General features: G+C 44.3%; 1 protein-coding gene across 1 annotated transcript; it reads left to right on the top strand.

Moving 5' to 3' along the window:
* Positions 1-142: 142 nt before the first annotated feature.
* slco5a1a (solute carrier organic anion transporter family member 5A1a) lies at positions 143-24,051 on the top strand (the record flags this gene model as incomplete). The annotated part of the gene is made up of 9 exons (XM_080010514.1): positions 143-1,136; positions 16,502-16,634; positions 17,431-17,651; positions 18,350-18,514; positions 19,197-19,395; positions 20,953-21,112; positions 21,673-21,917; positions 22,257-22,321; positions 23,576-24,051. 9 exons carry the CDS (start codon positions 143-145, stop codon positions 24,049-24,051), a joined length of 2,658 nt encoding a protein of 885 aa, XP_079866640.1.
* Positions 24,052-24,347: the final 296 nt, after the last annotated feature.

Here is a 24,347-nt window from a genome sequence, read left to right as displayed (position 1 = left end):
ATCGTGATAATAATTATAATAGTAAAAAAGGTGATGGGCAGCAGCCCCTGGAGGTCTGAACTGTCCGTCTTGGCTTGAGACCAGACTTTATTCGTTGTTTTTAGCGTTTCGTGCAAACAAAAGTGGGGTTCTACTCGAGAAGATGAACGACCAAGATGATACCGAGCTGTCGGAGTCCCTTCGGAAGGACGAGGATCTCTCCAGCGAGGTGGAGGAACAAGGCACCGACTTCAAATCCCGAAGTCTGCCCGTCCTGAACGAGGCGGCTTCCCGGGGCGATGCGCCGCCGGCCCGCAGACCCGCGCCCACGTCCACCGCCGCGGCGGCGGAGGAGGGCGACGGCGCCGAGTTCGTCCAGCTGCCGGCCCGGCCCGGTGCCGCCCGGCCCGAATCCCCCGACCGAACGAACTTGTGCGGGCCCAAGCCGGGCAAGGCAGCGCTGAACAGGCCGAGCTCCTGCGGTGAGAACATGGCCGCACGCAGGAATAAGAGCGCGATGAGGGCGAGGGTGAGGCCCAAGCCGCCGGGGCTCCTCGCCTCGTCGGCGCTGGGTCGACTACGCCTGGCCGGCAGGAAGTACCTGTCGGTCATCCTGCAGGACTCGCGCTGCTTCCTGTTCTGCATGTGCTACTTGACCTTCATCCAGTCGCTGATGGTGTCCGGGTACCTGAGCAGCGTCATCACCACCATCGAGAAGCGCTACAGCCTGCGGAGCTCCGAGTCGGGCCTCCTGGTCAGCTGCTTCGACATCGGGAGCCTGGTGGTGGTCGTCTTCATCAGCTACTTTGGGGGCCGCGGCCGGCGGCCCCGCTGGCTGGCGGTGGGTGGGGTCTTCATCGCCGTGGGCGCCGCCCTCTTCTCGCTGCCCCACTTCATCTCGCCGCCCTACCAGATCCTGGAGGTGAACTCGTCGGTGGGCAACGAGGGCCTGTGCATGAACACCAACGCCAGCGGCAGGGACCGCGTGGACGTCGCCTCCTGTCCCCGGGACCAGGAGGGCAACGAGCACAACCTGTACGTGGCGCTGTTCATCGTGGCCCAGATCCTGGTGGGGATGGGGTCCACGCCCATCTACACGCTGGGGCCCACCTACCTGGATGACAACGTCAAGAAGGAGAACGCCTCCTTGTACCTAGGTATGAGCCGCTGTATGTTGATGTGTGTTCTGCCTTGGGATGGGTATCCCAACACGATGCTCCTGAAATGATATCCATCACAGAACCCGACAATAATGGTTGCCCAGTTGCCACGCACAACCAGGTTTGGGCCACTGTCAACCGTCTTGTGTGGCCTGGTTGCCCTCGTGGTACAACTCTGTATGTTCATAAACTTATCCTGAGGCATTGATTTACTCTATCAAAAATGTGAAACACGTGAGAATACCTTTTAACCTAGTCCTTTAGGTACAATATATATAACAATGTATAAAACCAAAGTCTTAGTGTCAGTGCAGGTGTTAAAAATGTATTTTCCAGCCCTAGTGCTGCCTGGACCCTGTTGCCTCATGGTTGAGTTTGGTTTGAATGGGTTGAATTTGCAAAGTGTAGGACGTGTCATGGTGGTGCTATTGCAGAAAGCTGGCGAACTGTATTACATTTCAAACAATTTTAGTTTTGAAGATAGCTTAATCAGGGGTCCTTCCCGGGAGTGGGAGCCGTATTTAGTTGTTATTTATTTTTTAAATATTTTTTATTCTCCTAGCCATTGGTGGCACGGTGGCGCAGTGCATTGCACTGCTGCCTCACAGCAAGAAGGTCCTGGGTTCGATTCCCGCCTGGGGTGCTGTTGGCACCGTGCTCCGGTGGGTTATCTCCCAAACAGGAGCCTTTCTGTGTGGAGTTTGCATGATCTCTCCGTGCTCACATGGGGTTTCCTCCACCTCACGTCAGTAAGGACTCCCCTCAAAAACATGCACACACCATGCTCTGACCAGCGATGGACACTTATCACCTGGTCCCCGGGCGCGTCCACGTATGCTGCCCACTGCTCCTGGCTGTGGCCCCGGAGGAAGGACAAGCCAGGATGGTTAAATGCAGAGAATCCATTTCACCGGCCACCATCAAAGCATGTGCGTGTGTATGTGTGTGTGTGCAAGCATGTGTTGTAGTGTGGTGTGTTGTGTGACAAATAAAGACTGTTTCTTCTTTCTTCACTCTCGGGCCAAATGTGCCTGTCAGAGACCGTGAAACAGGTTTTTAAACACAAAACTAAAGAATTCTATTCGGGGTAGTCCAGGCATGCTGTGGTCCAAGTTTGATGAATATCGGACTATATTTGTAGGAGTAGTTAAAAAAAAAAAAAAAATATATATATATATATATATATATATATATATATTATATACACGTTTTTCCGGAGGAACCAGAAGTAGCAGAACTGAGGCACCGGACGTAATGTCGCATAGGGACCGGAAGTCCAATTTGGTGTTGTCGGGTATGACTCTGAAGGAGCTTTCACATAGGACGCGCTGCGCTCTAAACTCCATTGATGTGTATTGGTTGCTCTGCGCAGGATCTGTGGCGATCTGCACGAAGGTCCGCGGCGCTGCGCAAAAGCTGTGCGTTGACAAATAGTGTGCTCTTGCCCAGACAATCAAAAATTAAGAAAGCGCTCCGGGTGCTTATTGGGTCGAGACGAGAGACAGCAGGAAGTGATGCTGCATTCTTTGGGAACTTGGAAAACTGTAATTCTTGTCGGTAGGAAGTTGCTGCGTTCCGTAGGAACTCGCAAAACTGTTATTTGTGTTGGTGGAAAGTGATTTTGGTTCCACAGCAACTAGGAAAAGTGTAATTGGTGTCAGTAGTCCCCACCTGTGTTATCTTGGTAACAACCCCTGATGAAGCTGTGAAAGGTTTGCAAGAGTTTGAGTAAGTTGACGTATTATTTGTTGTCAATGCAGGGTTTGCAGTTGAAGTAGTGTAGGGGTACGTTATGGTTTATTTCCATTTTTTGGCTTTTTTCTTACATTGGTGCAATTTATTTTATTCAAATGCAAGGAAATGTACTGCTTAAGCCCATTTTATGATGTCATTTAATCATTATTCATTATTTACCGATACCTGCAAAAATACAAGATATTTATTCAAATTGAGCACCTCACACTTCAAATTGAACCTACGCAAATCAGTTTAGTTTTTGATGATTGATTGGTTTTCATTTCAGTCTTGTGAGCAACAATATATAAGATAAGAAACACAATAAATAACCATCGAGAATCAAAAGAAAACGGAAGAGAATATCCAGCAGATTTAATCAGAAAATATTAAAAATGACATCTGAAAAGGAGCAGGAAGGAAAGGAAAACATATTATCTCCTAGACCTTTTCCATACACGTTCAATTTAATTAAATTTAACTCTTAACTTACTTACTTACTTACTTAACGGTAATTATTACAGTTTTTTGACACAGTTTTTAACTCTAAATGCATTCATTGAGTCCTGGAGTGTTTTGTTTGTTCAATGAGTTGACCCAGTCTGTATTTAGAAAATACATTTCTCCACCACCAAAGAAAACCCCACTCACCTCAGAGCCATAACCATGTTAACAATCTATAAGTAAGTCAATGTGGGCCCACAATTGACATTTGAAGATTGTGCATCACTTAAAATATATATATTTTTTTTACCAGGCTGTGGCCTGAAGTGTACTGTTCTCTGGCGGGTTCTGGAAAATCATTGTAATACCTACCTTAGTAGTAATAGAATTAGTAATAAAACAGTAATACGTTTCTACTCACCTTACATTGCCTCACACTAGGGCTGGGTGGTATCAATATAATATTAAGATGGTGCAATAGAATACAAACTCCCTGTGTTAATGCCAAGCCTGACAGCTGAGGTAAAAAAATATATTTATATTGATATTGTGATATGAGACCCTATATCGTCTGGGATTTTGGTTGTTGTTATATTGCCATATAGTTAAATGTTGTCTTTATGGCTGCGTTATAGTAAAGTAATGCAGTTTTCTGAACTTCAGAATCAATTCAGAGTTAATTTCATCATGTACATTTACAATTAGCATAAAAAAGCTTAGATGTCTGGAAAAATATAATCATTTATATACTAAAAATTAAATTGAATAATAAGTAAAAAAAAAAAAGGCAAATATACACATCTGAAAAATACAAAACAGAAATTGTCAAATCTATACAAATATACAGACAATACAAAATAGTCTCCTGGATCCACGTTACTGCTGATTTTCTCAAATATTTGTGTGTGAATATCTTTCTAAAGCACCCAAAGTCATACCCAAAATATCGTGACATTATCGATCTCAGTGTTCGTCAAAAAATATTTTTGGAGAGCAGTGGAACAGCCAGCACTGAGGTTTTTCTCGCTGCCTGTGTGGGCGTCCGAAGGCAGGTTGATCACTCTACGTAGGAGTGAGCGTCACTTGAGGCTCGTGGCTGCAGCTGAACCCGCTGGCCCACAGCCCCTTAAATCTAACATGAGTAACTTAAATATTATTACTAGCATGTAAAGGAGATACATACTTTATTCATCCCCGGAGGGAAATTGCAGCTCACATAAAAAACAAGGCAGTAACAGACAATAGAATAAGAATATGAAAAGTGGAAATATAAAAAATATAGTGGAAGAATGTAAAATACACAATAAAGACAACAGTTAACTGTACACAATAAAATATGGGAAGATAATGGAAAATAAACCTGAAAATTTTAAGCGGTGAACTGAAACATTTAAGCAGTACAATAGAATGTTGACAATTAACCTGAAAAGAAAAATTACAATAAGTAATAACGGGAGGATAATGATAACACTGGGTCGGGTACAGCCCTAGTAAACATACACCTCTGCATTAACATAGTCACACTTTTTTTATGGGGGAGTTTCATATCTTGATAGCAGCAGGAATAATTCAACACAGGTCCTTCAAGTCTTAAATTCAGTTTGACAAATATTAGGTCTTTAAAAGTGATTAAATGGTTTGAAATTGTATTTTATGAGTTCTCAGATTCAACATTAACATTCAATCAATTAAAAAAAAAAGATTGACTTACCTTTCTGAAGTTCTTTTTACATATTGTTTTGTCTTATTCCAGTACAAAATAAATGATTATTTGACCTAAACAAAATAGAATCATTTAGTTCATAACCTGTTTCTACCTAATACTGACCTCTGCACTGTACCAAATATATATAGCGCTTACCGCAAATACAATATTGATAAGAGAATTTGTCCAAAAATCAGTTTTAAATCTAGTTAAAATTCCCTTAGAAAGGTCTTAAACATATTAACTTGTTAAACTCTCCAACATTAAACTACTCTTCATTGTGTTATAATTAATGCCTCTACCTGGTAATATCATGATAATTGTAATAATGATGTCATAAAATCCACATTAATGATTGTTTCTAAAATATTTAATATAAATATCTCAAGAAAGTGACAATGATCAGGCACGGTGTTAAACGACCAATTCACAACAACAGATGCTGTAATAATGCTTTTATCGGTTCTACTGTACCACCCGCCAGCTGCTGTCCCTGCTTTCTGTGAACAAACTGCTTTTCTATATAATCTAATTTTTACTGGGAACCAGATTTTTCTCAGAACAAACTCTCTGGGGGTCGAACCTCGAACAAACCCTGTTTCACGGCTGTTTTCCCTTAGAACTCTTAACATCATTTTTTGTTTGTTTTTCTAGTTACATATCCGCACCATCCAGCCTTCGTTAAAGATTGTCTCATAATGTCCGAGTTTAATGAGTGTTATTTAAAATGTGGGGGCCTAAGGGGGTTGTTAAGATGCCATTTACTCATAGCTTGTGTAATATACAAACATATAATTCGAGAAGAAAACAAAAGGAATACCAATGATATTCTCTATTGTAGTAAAGTGAAATTTCTTTCTAAAGCACATCATCATCAAAACAATCAACCAAAGCACTGTGCAGCAGAAATTAATTTACATTAAAAATAATAGATTAGAAGAATAATACATAAAACAACACTTAAAGAGAGGGCATCCTGATCCATTAAAGAACAAAGGAAAAAGATTGAACAGTGATTTTAAAGTGTTTAGAATTAAAATTTGGTGTCCAGTGGTGACTTCCTGGCGATTAGGGTCTGGCCCGGAGGCCACCAGTTGCACTCCCCTGGTCTACCCTGTCCTCATCCATAATAAAAATGTTAACTTCTCCAATGGGGGAAATAAAGATAGATGGAAGGAGACTTTATTCATCCCCGGAGGGAAATTGCAGAGATAAGTGGCACTTAATAAAAGTCTGAATACAAACTGTTATTTATTCATCGACAAGTAAAATAAAAATATCTCAAGCAATATCAACCTCGAGGAGTAATATGAATGGGAACGGTTTTGTTAGCGACAAAATCAACGAATGCAGAGTGGGCGGTAAAGTTGAAGTTTTCCGTAACTCTGTCTCCTCTTTCGGAGACCATAGTTTCTCGGCTGCTTTAGAAAAACCACCTGCCGCTTTGGTGGCGGCTGAATGGAGTCGGTTTGCGTTCTGCTCGCCCACCCGCCTCCTCGGGTTATGGCTGGCGACGGTCAAAGCGGCATGGAGCACAACAATAAGGAGGAGTGGACCTTTCTTGGCCAAAGCGGCACATTACAGCGGCCTGTCGGCTTAATGGCGGCTGACAGCTCCCCCCCCCTCCAGGGGCAGTTGGCACGGAGTGGGCACTGCAGGGTCTTTTTGTTGTTTTTAAGAAATACAATTTGAACTTCAGCTGTCCCAGAAATGTCAGGGACAGGTGACCAGCCAGGGTTCTTCGTTCTTGTAAGTTGGTTTCTTCTGGAAACTTTGGCAGGAAACCGCAACAAAAGTTCTTTCAGAGAAAAACAAAGTGGTTGCGGTGAATTATCTGTTTTTCAGTCCCCGTGAAAGGAGTTTTTGATTATCATTATGAGCTCCGCAATGAATTGCCCATTACTTTAGTTAAAATGTAAATGAACTTAGAACCACAATCTGCTGATATGGGCGGGTCACTGGAAGTGTAGAATATAGAGTAAAAGTTGTTTGGTTGAGTAGAGTTTGGGTGGTTGAAGTTTCTGGATTAAAATGTGTTTATAGTAGGGGATAGACAGATTTTTCTGAAATGCTCAAACTTGGGCACCTTCCAAGTTTATACAATAGCCCTTATAGTAAGATCGGTGACTTAGAATACTCTTTGTGATTTAGCGATGTTATTAATGAACTGTTTAACCATTAAACGACAATAAGAATTTTGACCGTTCAATACTATCATTTAAACAGTTATAAAAATATTAAACTCAAAAAAAGTAACGTTTTTTGGCCTAGTGGCAAGACAGGTGATGAGTGTGATTAGTTTAGGGGAATTCGAAGCCAATGTTAGAAATAAGAAATCGTCAATTTGCCATGAGGAAAAATTTACTTTCTAACCAGATTTTGACACTTTTCAAGGCTTATACTGTGATTGCGACTATGCAACGGTGCAGTGGGAACACCGTTCGGTATCTATCATGGTTTTGGGGCCACGGCAACGGTACGATTTCAGTATCTTTATATTTAAGAAAAATGTAAAAGGTCTTTTTAAAGTTAAAAGGCGTAAAAAATATTTCTATAGTAGTCTGCAATAAATGACTAGTGTAACGCTATGTGTGTATGACTGTGGGGGGTGGGGGGGACAGGGGTTCAAGTTCATTGGTGGGTTGTTCATCTGATTTGAGGGGAGGTGTCCGGGATAGTGGATAATTCAAATTCGAATTTCCATTATTATTTATTTTTTATTATTTTAAATGTTTCACAATAAAAAATAAAAACAGAACTATAGTTAGTTATTTCTGTGTATATATTTGTGGATATGTATGTATAAACAGTATTCTTCACACATAAATAATAATAGTAAAACAACTTTTTGAAATAAAATCCTCCCAGTCAGACCAGTGCGTGTGTGTGTGTCTGCGCCTTCGCTTTGTGAACATGACGTTACAGTGGGTGCGCTCCTTTTCAGCCAGGGCACCTCCTGGCGAGGGAGGAGCATAGGATATCTCTTACGTGGAGGGGGCAACTTAAACACACAAAATGACATAAAACTTGACAAAAAAACAGAAGCGAGACTTGGTTCCTTTCATTCCTACAAAAGAGCAGATCAAAATAATCGTTCAAGGGAAGATTCTAATAAAGAGGGACACGGCCATCCCAGGGGGTTATTTTCCGACTGGACACCTTGATTGATTGCCCTCTTTACTAAAACATTTCTATGTGTTTTTATCTCCTGTTTCTATTGAAAAGGCTGCGTAGCCACGCGGGAGCAGTTTAACAAATAAATGCTGCCTGGCTAACGTGGCCAGTGGAGCTCCAGTAGTGGATTCAATAGGAAGCGTGCGGTGCACCTACGCCACGCCGCGCCTGTACGCTGCCCCAACGTATCAGGTGGACTTCACGCTTCACTTGTGTGTATTGAACCGTCGGGGGCGTACCGAACGGTTCGATAAAGTACTGTGTACCGTTGCATCCCTAATAGTGGCAAAAAATTAACAAAAATGGTGATTTGATCTTTGATCACAATTATTAGTATGACAATTAATTGTACAATTTTCATGCTTGTGAGCCCTAGTCCATTTCAGTGTCCAGAATGCACACCCGCACCGCATTCAAACCTACAGGCTTCTCAAGTATCTCCAGTTATTTAGTCTCCAATTATCCGAATCTGCATGTCTTTGAAAGTATGTACACAAACCTCCAGACAGCTGCATTGTAAATGTACTTGGCCTTTTAAATCTCTGAAGAATGAAACCCACCGCAGTCACATCTGCACAGTCATTATCAGTCAAACCCTCTTTTAAAAACCAGAGATTAAGACGTTAATGAATGAGATTGATCAAGGTCACAGGGGGTTGGACTTTCCTGGTGTCGACCTACGTTGGATGCACAGTAGAATCTATGGCTACCATTAGTTTTAGTCCTGGTCGGGCCTAAAGCTGCCTCCCTCCCTCCGCCGTTCTTGGGCTGTTAATTAAAAGCGCGAGAGAAGCCCAGTGCACAGCTTTAAATTCCGGCAATTCTTAAGTCTGATTGCCGTGCCTAATAGGGCTCTGGCCGGCCCGCCAACACACAACGTAACGGATTCAACGTGGGCTCCCCATCGGATAATGGGGCTGAAGGATTGACATCACACCAGGACAAAGGCCTGCTTTATTCACCGCAGTTTGTTTTATAAGGAGCCCCTGGTTAAAGGCAGACCCGCTCGAGTTTGAGACCAAGAGGTGGAAGGGTTTCTGTCTTCTGTAGTCCAACTAGTATAACTGTAGTGGCACCAGGCCTACTACGCTCATTTACTGTGTGAGAACAACACACAGTGACTTAACGGACATCAATACTGAACCTACTATGCTGTAACCACCTACTACAACTATAAAAAGGTATCAGTACTGTGTTGTAACCATACTAGAACTACTACAGCCATGATTGGGTATCAGTACTGTGCTGTACCCATACTAGAACTACTAGAGCCATGATTGGGTATCAGTACTGGGCTGTACCCTTACTAGAACTACTGCTGCTATGATTGGGAATCAGTACTGTGCTGTACCAATACCAGAATTACTTGAGCCATGATTGGGTATCAGTACTGTGCTGTACCCAGACCTGACCTTCTATTGTATAGCATTTCTGTCTGTCACCTGACGTTTAAAGATCAAAGTGACTATTTTTCATATTTGAAAAGGATGGCAAACATTTTTATTTTATATTTTTTAGAGGGGTGTCTAAATGGGATCTCGGCCCCATCTGCTGAGGGGGTGTGTTCCGTTCATTCGCCATTCGAGTGACTGATGAAAGTAGCCGTTGCTATGGGTACAAACCGTCAACTGCGTTCACCGGTGTGATAATGCTAATTGCTTACGCTATGTCCCTAGTGCAAGGCAATGGATACCAGTTTTCATGATCCATCAAGCCGAGATATCTGGCACTAACATGGTGAACTGTCAACCCCACAGTCTCACTTGTGTATAATGAGATCCTTGTGAGAGAACCTCTGAAACTGGGCCAAGGCCAAACAATTTGTTTACCTGCCCACATCCTACCCCCAAGCTATGCTCACCACACCACCGAACAACACATTTACCAGGGCACGTCCCACATGTGATTCATACCATTAGTCTGTGGCCCTGTAACTTGCATTCCTCACCACCCCCAACCTGACTTAAACCCACCCCCAAACTACGACCCACTAACACATCCCATAACTGTATCTTACTGCAGCCTCTATGGCCGTTAACTTTTTTCCCCACAGCCCGTGTTCTGTGTTGATTTCTATGTACCGTGAGCCACTGCCATACACGTATATTTTGAAGGATCGATCATTTGAGATGCGCCGTCGTTAGAATACCAGTTAACTGATTGAACGGATGACACACTTTTTGAGGAGAATGTAGGACAGTGGTCATAGTGAGTGGTCTGTTTTTCAACTGTGCAGAGGCAACAACCACTGAAGCGGTTTACCTCCAGTCCAGTTCACTTCTGTGTTTTGTTGTTTCTCCTTCCAGAATTTAAAACAGACCTAATGGACGTCCCATTACCACTGAATCTCTTTGTTCCTCACCATGAATATGGGGCATAGCAGGATTTGTGACGTAGAACAGTGGTTTTCAAGTGGTCTAGGAATTATAATTATAACAAGTAGGGTCAAATAGTCACCTGATAATACAAACAATTTTCTGTTGAAGGCTCCATGCTTGAACGGTGCCATGGGTGAAGTGTATTCTAATCAAACAATTTTGTCAAAGTTCATCAAGACAAAGGCTGCCTCCAGAATTGTATACTAGAATGCTATATAGTGCACTCAATTATTGTTTAGCATGTCTGAAACTGTGACATATGTGAAATGTACCAGGATGACGTGCATCATCCAGTCAAACATGGTAGTATTCAAACACTGCACAATACGCTGACAAGCGCATTCCACAATGCATTGTGAGGGTAAGACGATGGTCGCCATGACAACACGATTAATTGAAGTGGAGCTCTTTAGTAGTAATAAGTATGTCAGAAGAGACATGGATCTTTTTACTCGCAGTTAACTCAAAGTATGCTGGGTGATAGTACTTGATACTACATGTAATATGTAGTAGTGGTGTAATGGAATGTGGTTTATCTGTACGGATCGCCCCCCGCGGTTCGGCAGCGCACGTGAAGGGTGAATCAATTGCAAAATTTAACTATCATAGTGAGAGACAGTTTTACTGCCGCTGTTACTTTAGAAGTAGTAATTCCCTGAATCTTGATGCAGCGTTGCAGTGAAAAGAAGAAACAAGACAGATGCTGCTGTGTTTCACTCTGAAGAGCAATGATTGGTTTACGCTACGTCGCGATATGTCGCTGCTACTTTAGCATGTCGTGAATGAGCTGTGCATACGGCAGATGTCGCCCCTGCGCATCTGCTGTTTTTACTAGATCCGCTAGTAAACAAATACAGTGTGTATTGACAGATGCAGGCTTCTCTCCAAGATTGACTGTAACTTGCTTAATTCTGAAACGATTTTCATGAAATGTGGTTTGTTATAAACATGAGAAATTGACCATGATACTGGTTACTTATTGGTATTAAAATACTTAACTGGGGGTGGATTTAATAATATTTTTTCATGGACTACATGTTTAGAGGAAGAATGTATCATGCGTGCCTCATATTGCACTTTAATTTAACAATTGAGTGTTGATTATTTTATATATTTTAAGAATTTATTTAAACATTGGACATCTCAAATGTTGTTTTCATTTAAGACCATGGGCAAGATCAGTTCAATAATTTATTTGAATTAATACAGAAAAAAAATCTATAACTCCTAATCTTGTCTATATGGTGATACGGCCAGGTGGACGGTCGTAATGTGATTATATTCATGGATTGCAGGGTGTAGTAGTACTGTAGTAGACAGACTGGCAGCTGGTTGGGAAGTTGTACGGAGGAAAAAAGGCTGATTCAGCAGGTTGCCATGACGAAGCCGAAATCCCATAACATTTCATTGTGTCACCCCTCCAATCCCTCCCTGCCTCCCATCCAGAGCTGGCATTCCTCCCCCTCTCCCTCTCTCTCTCTTCTCTGCCAGGCTGCCTTTCTGTGTCTGTCTCTCTTTACTGTCTTTTCCAACCCGTCAATTTAGTTTTGTCTTTGTGATTATACATTTGTTTTCTTTATTTTCACATGTTTGCATTATGCATATGTTTACATTGCCAAAGCGAGTAAAAAGCAAGGGAAATTTAAAAATAGAGAAATTTAAGTCAAGACAACGTAGAATAATAATGGAAAAATGTAAACATTTCAGTTAATTACATATATATATATATATATATATATATATATATATATATATATATATATATATATATATATATAAACCTAGCCTACAATAAAAAAATGCAACATGTGAGCATTTCTCTTAAGATATATACAGATATTTTTATTTCCTTCTGATGACTTTGTCCATTTCTCTAAAAGGTCACATCCACGCCACTCATCCATTACTGCTGCAGTGAAAACATGTCGTTGGAATCAGCATTTATAGCCCCTTTCCCACGTGGAATTCGTAACATTGCTGGATAAAAAATATCCGGAAAATGCCGCAAGTAGTCGTTCCCACATTGGCCTCCGTTACGGAAAACTTCCGTACGGAGTCCGTTCCCACATAGATGATGTTACGGACAAATTACGTTATGCTCACGCGAGACCAGGCAACAGAATCGGTTTCGTTTTCAGACCAGCGCGTCGCTCCCCGTCTCCCCGCCCCTCCCGGACGGCCTCGGTTCCCTCCGGACGCAGTCACCCTAAACTAAAATTATTAAATCAGTGTGATCACTTTCAACCTGTCCTAAACTGTAAAAGAGACGTCTAGGGTCGGAGCGGCATTTTTGAGAAGCAAAAGAATAAAATGTGAGAATATAAAGACCTGCCTCCATAGAGACTGGACCTGTTTCAGATACTTGTCTTTGCAGACGAGCGCCACGGTTCGGATTGGCCTCGCTTTTTTCCCCCCCAATGTGTTGGTTTTTTTCGGGGGGGGTTTTTTCTTCCCCCAAAACATTTTTATTTTATTTTTTTATATTTGTACAAAAATAAACGTTCGTAAAACCCCACTATTTGTGCTTTATTTGGATTCGACTCCATACCCTACTTTACAGCAATGGTACTGCTTCCATTCCCGCACACTTCCGTTCGCGGATATGATACTAGGTCAAGCGGGGAGATTTACGGAGCGACTTCTACGGAACATGGACACCGTTTCCTTTTCCCACATGATGCCAATACGGAACATTGCGGTAGATTTACGGCTTTTTCGGCGCAAGCGGGAAAGGGGCTTATGACGCCACAACACACATTGTCTCTCCGCCCCTGTGACCATGCTAACCCTTTATCTCCACCCTGGTTGTTTATTTGTTTTGAAGCTGGATTAAAAGCCTTCACCCTTAATAACCAAAACAACGAGAAAAAAAACAAAACCCACCTATTTCCTTGAGAAAATCCCAGAAAATCATATTCTGTTTAACAGCAGATATGTGGATTTTCCCCGACAGACGTTTGTTGTGGCGGACCCCCTCCCCCGCCCCCTCAGTTGCCATCCATCAGTTTTATGAGCGCCCACGTCCCCGGCCGAGCGCTCTGGACTCAATGTAATCAGGCTCTGAGCGGGGAGACATTTGTTAGTTCTGCAGTAATTCTCAAGAGAGCGATTTTTGAATTTCTATTTTTTCTGTTTAAGTGAGTGATGCAACAGGCGGCCGGTGCCAAATCACCAGTAACGGCCACAAGGACACGTCTCCGCGAGGATTACGGCTTTCAGACTGCACAGATCGCCACATGTCGACTGTCTGAAGGGTTTTTGTTTTTTTATTTTCTAAATTTCAATACAGCTTAGCGGGATAACTTGCTCCCTGCTGTTTTAAAGGGACACTCCAGTGCTGCCTGCTAACTGTGTTAGCGCGATGCAGGGCTGCGGATGGGTTCAGCTAGCCTAGCTCCTGTGAAATCAGGGAAATACCCAAATAACAGAAAAAGCTCTAGTCATTTTAGTCATACATCATATAGATACATAATATAGATACTTCATTCAATCCCAGAGGGGAAATTGCATTGTCCTAGCAGCTCACATCAACACAATAAGACAAAATTATAAGGCAATACAATGAAATGTGAAAATAAAATGCAACAGCTACATTTGGAAAATATATACCCAATTAAAATGCAAATCTGCCAATAAACACTAAACCCAAGATAACTGAAAAGCAATAAAAATAGGAAGAAAGAAAGAGACCAAAAAAATATAAAGGTCATGTCCAAAATAAAATATTCAGTCCTACAATAACTTCAATGAATGTAGTGTATATGTAGATTAATGTATGATAAACCTGAAGCCTCTACACCAAAAACATACATAAGCCGTCAAAACATAAAATTCGATTTTAGTTTTTAATGCTGCTAAACCTGCTATAACGAAGAGATAATGAAAACTGGAGAATGAAGTGTGTGTGGGTGTGTGAGACACTGGGGCAGAGCTTCGACATTCAATACTTTATAGTATTGATAACATGACAGTAATGAGTATCAATACCGCATTTCAATACTTGAGTGAAAAGGGTTTTAGTTTAAAGGTTGTTTGTTAGTTTTTTTTAGCAGTATACGACCGTCTCAGACATCTTGTGGTGCAAAATCGATCTACATTTGTCGCAGGAATTAGTTAAAAACTGTTCCAAATTGACCAGAAGTGGAAGGAGCGCTGGCATGCTTTGGTTAGTCTGTGATGCGGGGCGCTTTGTGACATCACCCAGTTTGTTAAACGTGTCCATGTTCTGTCTTTGTGTGGCGGGGTAGGTGGTGTAGGGCCGCACGGTAAATCGTATTTTCATCGTCATGGTGATATGAATATGCGCTACAAACGCATCGCAAAAAAACAAAAAAAAACTGCCTGAAACGCGATGAATCAAATAATTTTGGGCTCGTTCTCTGTCGAAGACGCGGCGCGGACACACCGCTCCCCGGTTGAAAGCCATCCAATAATCTGGATAAGTGTCATTTGAGTTTATCTGGGCTGCCCCCTTAAATTTCGATGAGTGGAATCATCAGTCGACGGAGGCTCTTCAAGTCGAGCAGTCATTTCTTTTTGCGTCAGTGTGCGTGACCATAACAGGATGAAACAGAAGCTCACAAAATGCACAGCGATAACATTTCAATGGGGAATTAAAAATAAGGGGAATCACGGACGTATTTGTGACTGTCGACGCGAGCGCGGCTCTCCGTGAAAACACCTCAAAACAGTGTTTTTATAGTTGTTTTATTTGGAGGAACGGGGCGCGGCTATCGTTGCGATTTTTTTTTTTTTTTGAACGCCACTCCTCCTCTTACCGATACTGCTTATCGATCCGGTGCTTTAAAGGTACTCCTACTGGTCCTTTTTCTGTTTGTTTTTTGAGCAGAACATGAACACAGAAATTCAACAGTCAGTTTGCCTCAGTCCGACTCATGTGAACTCACATCATTTCCGTTTTGTTTGTTTGTTGCAACATTTTTCCCATTGGTTTAAAATTTCCCCCGCGTTTGGATGGAAATGCGATGTGACTGTGGAACCTGGTCATTTCACCAAAATATTGTGATCTGCCCAAAATAATTGTCTCTGAGCTCAAAACGGTGTTGAGTCCTCCAGGGTTCCCAGGCCCCTCTGGCCCTGGTTTCGGTACAGCCCTGGTTAGATAAGCACTGTGCTGCGGTGCCTGGCGCGGCCTGCCTTCAAAGTCACGCCACTGGAGGTTTTTCCTTTTCTTTTCAGTTTTTTTTTTTTTTTTTTTTTTTTTTTGGAGCGTGGAGGCTATTTTCTTTCAACTTGTCCCAGGGAATTTCAGATGCTAATCCACTCTAATTGGAGAAATCCTGTTCCCAGCTTCAGGCTGGGCCCTGCGAGCACTGCGGGGGTCATGTGATCCGAATGCATGACCTTTTGTACCGCGTATCGGGGTGATTTAAAGCGTAAGGTCAAAGGTCACGGTGTTAGGTAAATGTTATTTAATGTGACATTTACCTTACCGTGGAGCACTTTGGGGGGGGGGCGGGGGGGATGGATGCCAAGTTAGTTTTTGTTCTGGTTTAAATTGTTGTTTTCTGTGTGAAAGGGCTGTGGAGTGTGTTGTCTGAGGAGCCGTCTACAAAAATCCTCAGACATTTTATAATTTTTTTTTTTTTTCCAGTGTTTTATTTCATCTGTTTTTTAATGGTTTTGTAGCGGGGACAAGAATCACGCTCTGAACCGTATTATCGACCAAGCCAGCTTCATTATGGCCCAAGAAGGGGGGGCACTGGTCGACCCTCTGGGGCCATAATGACGCTGAATTAAAGTGGTAAATGGCGAGTACAGCAGCAGAGTGGAGAGCACCGTAGCAGGAAGATCAGAACATTTTCGATGTTATGACCGAAATGAAAGACTCAAAGTGTGTGTGTGTGTGTGTGTGTGTGTGTGTGTGTGTGTGTGTGTGTGTGTGTTTTGCACGTCCTCCTCTCCAGCCATCATGTACGTGATGGGAGCGCTGGGACCCGCGGCCGGCTACCTGCTCGGGGGCGTCCTCATCGGCTTCTACGTGGACCCCAAGACCGTGGTGAACATCGACCAGAGCGACCCGCGCTTCGTGGGGAACTGGTGAGGAGCTGCCTCCTTGAGAGTGTGATTCCTGGAACTGGTCTTGATAGAAGCTCTGAAATACCTATACCTGTAAATGTCACCATACTGCCCTTTGTTTTGCAACAGGGATACTTGAACCTTGAGTATCTACCGGTACCAATCCGATATATTTTCTTTGCTTTAAATGAGCCAACAAGTCTTCACTATAGATTTGCCCCATGATCTGATTGGATTCCTGATTTATTTTCCTCCGATATCTGATCCGCATCGGCCCGATGGTGGTACCGGCCATTGGATCGGTGCCCTCTCCAACCTAAACCTAAACGCTGACGTAACGTGGTGTCGGTGCATCACAAAGAAACACGCTGGGCAGCGAAGCTTGGTATTCTGCTGAAACTTGGAGGTAGTTCCATGATTAACTCTTTAAACGGAGAGCTCTGTTCCAGTGTACTCAGGCCAGGGCGATACTCACCGGATATCACAATATATTTTGGCAGCTAACTTGACAGTATATTGGGAATGACTATTTATGATATTCGATCATTCGATATGATATAAAAGATATTCACGCACAAGAAATATCTGAGGAACAATCATATCATGAATGTGGATTGTATGACCGGGCAGGTACAGGTGTTGATAAGAACATCTAGAACAGTCAGTGAAGTTCAGAAAACTGCATCGCTTTGCTGTATTGCACCTTACACACACGACGATGTCAACATCCCAAAATCCCCGCCAATGAACCGTGTCCGTGCGCGTCCGGGGTTCATTGGGACACGTTTCCGACCCGTCTCGCCTTCCCGTCCACCAGGTGGAGCGGCTTCCTGCTGTGCGCCGTGGCCATGCTGCTGGTCATCTTTCCCATGTTCACCTTCCCCAAGAAGCTGCCGCCGAGACACAAGAAGAAGAAGAAGAGGAAGAAGGTGAGCCTGGACGAGCTGTCGAGCGACGACGACGTGCTCAAGGAGAAGAGCAACAACGCCAAGAGCCAGGCCGTCACCTCCTCCATGGGCTTCGGGAAGGACATTAAAGGTGAACAACAGTCATGGTTTGAAATAGTCTCTGATTTGCCCACGTCTCGGTTTAAAAAAAACCCCCAAAAAACCTGATTTGCAGAAGGAAGATCAGAGCTCATCTAGGTCTGAGTGAAGGCTTGAGTTAAACCTTAGGATTGATGGCTGTGGCCTCCAGGTCGACCTTGCCAATAGAGGAAATGGATGATCTGGAGTAAGAGCAGCACGAGGCCCAACAGAAGGAGCTGACTACATCATGACCTCAGCCTGGCACTTCCTAGTCCGGAACTACATCATCTTAAATGTCAGAAAGGCATTTTTAAGACCAGGGTTAACTTGAGTAGGATTATCTTAGTCCTGATTTAGATAGAAATTGAGATAACCTATCAATTAGACGGTCCCTCCTCCGGGTTTTTTTTTTTTTTTTTTTTTGGGGGGGGGGGGGGTTTGTGACTGTTGCAACCAAGGATGCTTGGAAAAATACTTTCCCTGTATGAGTAAAATGAACTCACCTCCTATGATAAAATGAATTTTGCAATTTCACAGAAACAACTGGAAATACTTTAGTGCTATTTTGGTCCTCCATGATATGTCTACAAGATAAACTGCATTCAGCAGGTGTAGGCTCTGCCTTCTCCTGGTGACACCTTGAAGCGTGTTGTTGATTTGGACATTGAATCCGGAAAAGTAATTCGGTATTTAAATATATCCCCCCAGACCTTCCCAAGGCGGCCATTCGGATTCTGAGCAACATCACCTTCCTCTTCGTCAGTCTGAGCTACACGGCCGAGAGCGCCATCGTCACGGCCTTCATCACCTTCATCCCCAAGTTCATCGAGTCTCAGTTCGGCATCCCGGCGTCCAGCGCCAGCATCTACACCGGTGAGCCGCCAGGAAAATCCTTCTGTAATCCAAATCGCTGAAATGTCACCTGAGGAGGATTTGAGGAAACGTGTAGCGCCCTGAACTGAACCCAAAAGGCACATTTGAATGGAAACTCCCGTGTTTACAGTTATTCTTTCAATGCTGGATTCATTTACCACTGAGGTTGAGCCCCAGTGATCGACAAATAAGGTTTTTGGTAAAAATTAATATATAAGCCAGAAGTATCCTTTAAGCACACAGTTAGATTTAGAAGGATGTAGGGAATTATTTATCATAAAAAAAAATAAAATAGGAATCCAGTTAATTGAAGCAGCCTATTGAAATCACACGGTTTACAACAATGTGTCATATTGCTGTAAAACCGTGAGCGGAGGCTTTCAGGTCGTGGACCATTTAATGAGATTTAGTCCCAGGAAGCCTCTTTGGACAAAGGTTTATTATTGTCTAGAGAATTATGTAACTATCCATCCTGTAGGTGGAGAATTATATAAATATATATGCATGCTTACGCCAGTGAAACTAAACTTAAATCCTCCCTCGACTCTGTAGGAAGCAGATAAGGAATCCACCGTTTTCATCAATCTTGACAGAACAATATATCAATGATTTAGATCGTTCAATTAAATATGAAGACGTAACGCGATAGGACACTTAATATAAGAGTGGATCCTCCCTCCAGGTGTGATCATCGTGCCGAGCGCAGGCGTGGGCATCGTGCTGGGCGGCTACATCATCAAAAAGCTGAAGCTGGGGGCGCGGGAGTCGGCCAAACTGGCCATGATCTGCAGCGGCGTGTCGCTGCTCTGCTTCTCCACGCTCTTCATCGTCGGCTGCGAGAGCATCAACCTGGGAGGCATCAACATCCCCTACACCACCGGGTGAGGGCGAGGCTTTGCACTAACTACTTACCGATATCACTTTGGGAGACTATGCACTTTTATTCCACTACATTTCAAGTTCAAGTTCAAGGTCAAGAGGTTTTTTGTCACATACACATACATACAATCATACATATATGCAGTGAAATGTCATCCACACGGTTGCGTTACTTCAGGTAGAAGAAAATAAAAAATAAAATCAGGGACTGGATCTTTCTGCTGAAGCTGCTGATTTAGGATTTTTCATCAGGTCCAAATCTGCGGTATATACTTCCAGTAGAAGTATTATAGGCTGTGTTAAGTCAGGGTATTTGTACTTCTTCCAGCAATAACAGACTCTGGTTGCACCGGGTCGTTCCCACTGAACGTGGGCTTTAATGACAGTCTGAGCAGCAAAAGGTAAATACTGTAGAGCGTGTGCGTCCCCGTCTCTGGATGATGCTGGATGCTGTTTTATTTGTTCCTTTACGGCGAGGAAATAAATGAACCTTGGCTCCGCCACCGGCACCGCGATGGGCTGTGACGGACCTGAATCAGCACAGCTGCAAAGTTCTAAGAACCATTCTCTCTGCAGAAAGTGGGCGGATGTTAGATGGTGCCACGGCATCCCATAAAAGATGGTTTGGAGCTTGTATCCTGCTGGAGATGGGAGGACGGTTCATACTGTTGAAGTGGTGACATCATCTAACATCCTGTGCACTTTCCAACACTGACGATCTAGGTCCATCCCAGCACCAAATGAAAGTACAGGATTCGTTTTGTGGAAACAAAATATACAACTGCAAGTGTCGTAGATGTCGGCTTATCAAAGGTTTGGAAGTTCATCCTTGACTTCCACTCCTCATGCAGCGTGGACGTAGGTTCAAACTGGAAGCTCCCTCGGGAGTCGAGTGCAAACGCGCTGATGCCACAGTGTTAAACTCCCGATGGAGCGTGCAGTTTGGAGAGAAGGATGGAACCTACCGAGCACTACCAGAGGGTGGTGTAAGACAAACTGTTCCTTCAAGAGCTTTGCCCTTTAGGAGACGCCTTTATGGGCTCTAAAAAAAAAATACGGTGCCTCCATTTTGCGGCAACCGCAGCCTCAGACCTCTTAGTGGAGACACAGTTTGAGTCGGATTCAAACCCACAACCTTCTTGCTGTAAGGCAACAGCACTAACTACTACTACTGTTAAATGTACTAAAAGTATTACAGACTAAAGACTATAATAATACTTCACTTCAATACTAAGTACAGAGTGTGATAGATTCAGTCCCTGATTTATTTTCAAACGGTGCTGGATGAATACAGGCTCCTGGTGACAAACTGTGGAGGCCGGCAGCACTGGTGCATCGTGGGTGGTTTCTGTCAGACATGACGATGGATGACACCACCCACGAGCTGTTTGGGTACAGATTGATGATAACATTAAAGTTGGTCATAGGCTGCTGTGAACTACCGAGGAAAAGGCAGTTTTGTGCCACTACTCATACACAGAATAGCTTTTATTGGCCATAACGAAGATTTTTTCACTTTTTTATTTTACATACCCCCCCCCCCCCCCCCCTCCCTCCAGTCCCACCTTGACCATGACTCAGAGGAATCTGACCGGAGGCTGCAACGTGAACTGCGGCTGTAAGATCCACGAGTACGCTCCGGTGTGCGGCTCGGACGGCATCACCTACTTCAACCCCTGCCTGGCGGGCTGCAGCGCCGTGGCCAACGACAGCAGCGGGGTAACACGGAGCCTCGGCAAACACACTCGGCGCTGGGACGTCATCGACAGATATCTTCTGTATTACCACGGGGGGTCACGTGGCTTCAATTCGTTAGATACGACGAAGGCTTTTGCAAACCTGGTCGGCAGAAAATACTTTGTTTGAAGGTCCTGATGTTAGCCGCCGTGACTTTAGAGGGATTTCAGAATGTCTGCATTGAACGTCCACTGTGTTAGAGTGATGTGGGGAACGGGGAGTTTGAACTAGGTCTCGCTGATATTGACAATATCACAGTATTTTTGAAGGAGAGCTCTTTTGGGGATGACTACTGGTGCCTTTATAAGATATTGTGAAAGCCAAAATCGCAGACATCTCGTCTCATATTGCCCAGCCTTAAAATATGATTCAAAATGATTTTGAAAACTCTTAGATAAGGAGCGGCCATATGTTAGCAGTACATGTTTTATTTGTGTATCCATAATTATCTAGCGTGTCAGTTTGCCACCGTTTCAATTATAAAAGTGAAACAACTTCAAACTGTTCCACATGGATCACTGGCTTCATCCCCCTCCCCTCAGATCCGTAACTATTCGGACTGCGCCTGCGTGCAGAGCCGCCAGGTCATCACTCCCTCCACGCACGGGCAGGTCAGCAACCAGCTGCAGCTGGTCATCGTCAAGACGTACCTGAACGAGAACGGCCACGCCCTGTCGGGGAAGTGCGACCGCACCTGTAGCACCCTCATCCCCTTCCTCATCTTCCTCTTCATCGTCACGCTCATCACCGCCTGCGCACAGCCCTCCGCCATCATCGTCACCCTCAGGTGGGGCCGGATGTTGAATTTTATTCATAAAGCTTATAATTACAAGCGAAACAAGCTTGTTACTCTCACCTTTCTCATTATATATTTTACCAACATAAACACTTAAAATTGTGATCATGAAAGCAAGGAGCACATTAAGAGAGCAAATTATAATAAAGCGTTTTTTTCTGTATTTATATTTTATTGATACATATTTCAATTGCATTTAAATAGTAACACACAAAATTAAACATTGTGTGTGTGTGTGTGTGTGTGTGTGTGTGTGTGTGTGTGTGTGTGTGTGTGTGTGTGTGTGTGTGTGTGTGTGTGTGTGTGTGTGTGTGTGTGTGTGTGTCGCAGGTCGGTGGCAGAGCAGGAGAGGCCGTTTGCTCTGGGAATGCAGTTTGTTCTGCTCAGGACACTCGGTGAGTCCAGGGCTCACGCAGCGGCTCGCGATGTTGACGCCGAGGAGAATGAGCAGACGCGTCAGATCACGGACATTCATCTCAACAATTAAACGATCAAATCCCATCAAATATTTTTACTCAGGAAGTGGATTGCCTCATCAGCTCAGCAGAGTAGAGGTGGAGTAGAGCCCCTCCTCCCTCTCTCCTGGAGGAAGAAGCTTTTTCAGTAAATGTGTTATTTGATATCGGCCTCTAACATCATCATATCAACCTAAAAATAATCCATTCGTCTGATACGTGTGGTGGCGACGACCTCTAAAGACCGGACCGCGTACTCCAGGAACCGTACTCCGCTCTCCCCTCTCGCAGAAGTCGCTCGGCACGGGAGCGATCATTAAATGCCCGGAAACGTCAGATTGCGAGGGCGTGGCTGAGCCATAAGTCTCCCCGAACGCTGACGTCAGCGAAACGTCAGCGCAATGAACACCAACGCACTTTACATCCTGTGATCGCTGAGCGGTTGATTTAGGGCGAGGGGAGCCGTTCTCCTGCGCACTGCACTCTGCCCCCCACAGTGATGAGGAGAATTGAATTAGATAGATGGGTGGGGAGGGGGGCGCCGGGGGGCGGGGTCCATGACCAATCTGTGGGGTTTGACTTGGGCGGTGTTGTCGCCCGAGGGGACATTTTTCGAGTCCAAAACGGAGGAAGCAGTCGCATCATTCTGTATTATGGGATTCCGCTGTGACAGAATACATGTCACTGCACAACAGATGTTCTGCAGTGCGTTGTGAGCATAGACCGTATAAATAATGGACGTAGCGTTGCCGATTTGGTTTCTGACGAGACGACTCAAAGCCTCGAGTTTGGCTTCGGCTCTGGTTTGAGGAAGGAATAAACACAATGAAAGACCTGTCGATCAAGGCAGCTCCACCCCCAGATATACACATCTTTATCCTTAATAATAATAATAATAATAATGATAACAACAATAATAATAATCTTTATGGAACAATAATTTCCAAAATCACAACCTAAGCACCCAGAAAGAGAATAATTAAACTTGGATATTAACACCCTAATCTTGTGAGGAATTAAAATGCATTGACTTTGTATTTCCAGGGAGAACTTTCTCCTTTTTCCATTGACCTGTGTTTACTGCACCTAGTGGCCATGAGCTGAACTGCACTTTAACCCATTTCTGCATGGGCTTCATCACAACGTGTTTTCTCCTGCTGACACTCACGTTGTGTTGTCCATCTCTCTCCACAGCCTACATCCCCACCCCCATCTACTTCGGCGCGGTCATCGACACCACCTGCATGCTGTGGCAGCAGGACTGCGGCGTGCACGGCTCGTGCTGGGAGTACGACGTCACGTCGCTGCGCTTCGTGTACTTCGGCCTGGCGGCCAGCCTTAAGTTCCTGGGCTTCTTCTTCATCTTCCTCACCTGGTACTCCATCAAGTACAAGGAGGAGCGGGTGGAGCGCTGGCTCAAACGCCACCTGTCGCCCGCCGGCACGGTGGGCAGCCTGGTGTGTCACCCGGGGGGCCACAAGGGCCACGCCCGCACCCGCTCCTGCCCCGTCAACATCCCGCGCACCGACCCCGCTGCGCTGGTGGGGGCGCTCAACCGCGGCGTCAGCACCCAGAGTTGCCCCGGCAACGAGCTGAAAGTGCTGCCTCCGCCTGTGGCCCCACCGCCGGCCCCCGCCCGCTCTCTGGAGCACGTCTCGGTCCGGGTGTGAGCCCCACGCCGCAGGTCCTCGCAGGGACACCGGGGGGCGCCAAACGAACCCCGCTGGTCCACTCAGTGTAGGAGCTGAGCGATACCTTGTTTTCTACCGAATACCTCGATGACGATAATGTGATGACGTCGGTGTTTTCATACTAAATTTAATTCAAAATCAGGGCCAACAAATATCCTGTGACTAATTACTAAGTGATGTGACGTGTGTAGTTTAATGATGTGATCGCTTTCACAGCGCCTTAAACCCTAGAATGCATATGATTAAAAGTGAAGGATTACTTCATCAATATCATC

The sequence above is a fragment of the Zeus faber genome (genome assembly GCF_960531495.2).
Source record: "Zeus faber genome assembly, chromosome: 12".
Classification (NCBI taxonomy): Eukaryota; Metazoa; Chordata; class Actinopteri; order Zeiformes; family Zeidae; genus Zeus; species Zeus faber.
This window is presented reverse-complemented; position numbering and strand designations above follow the sequence as displayed.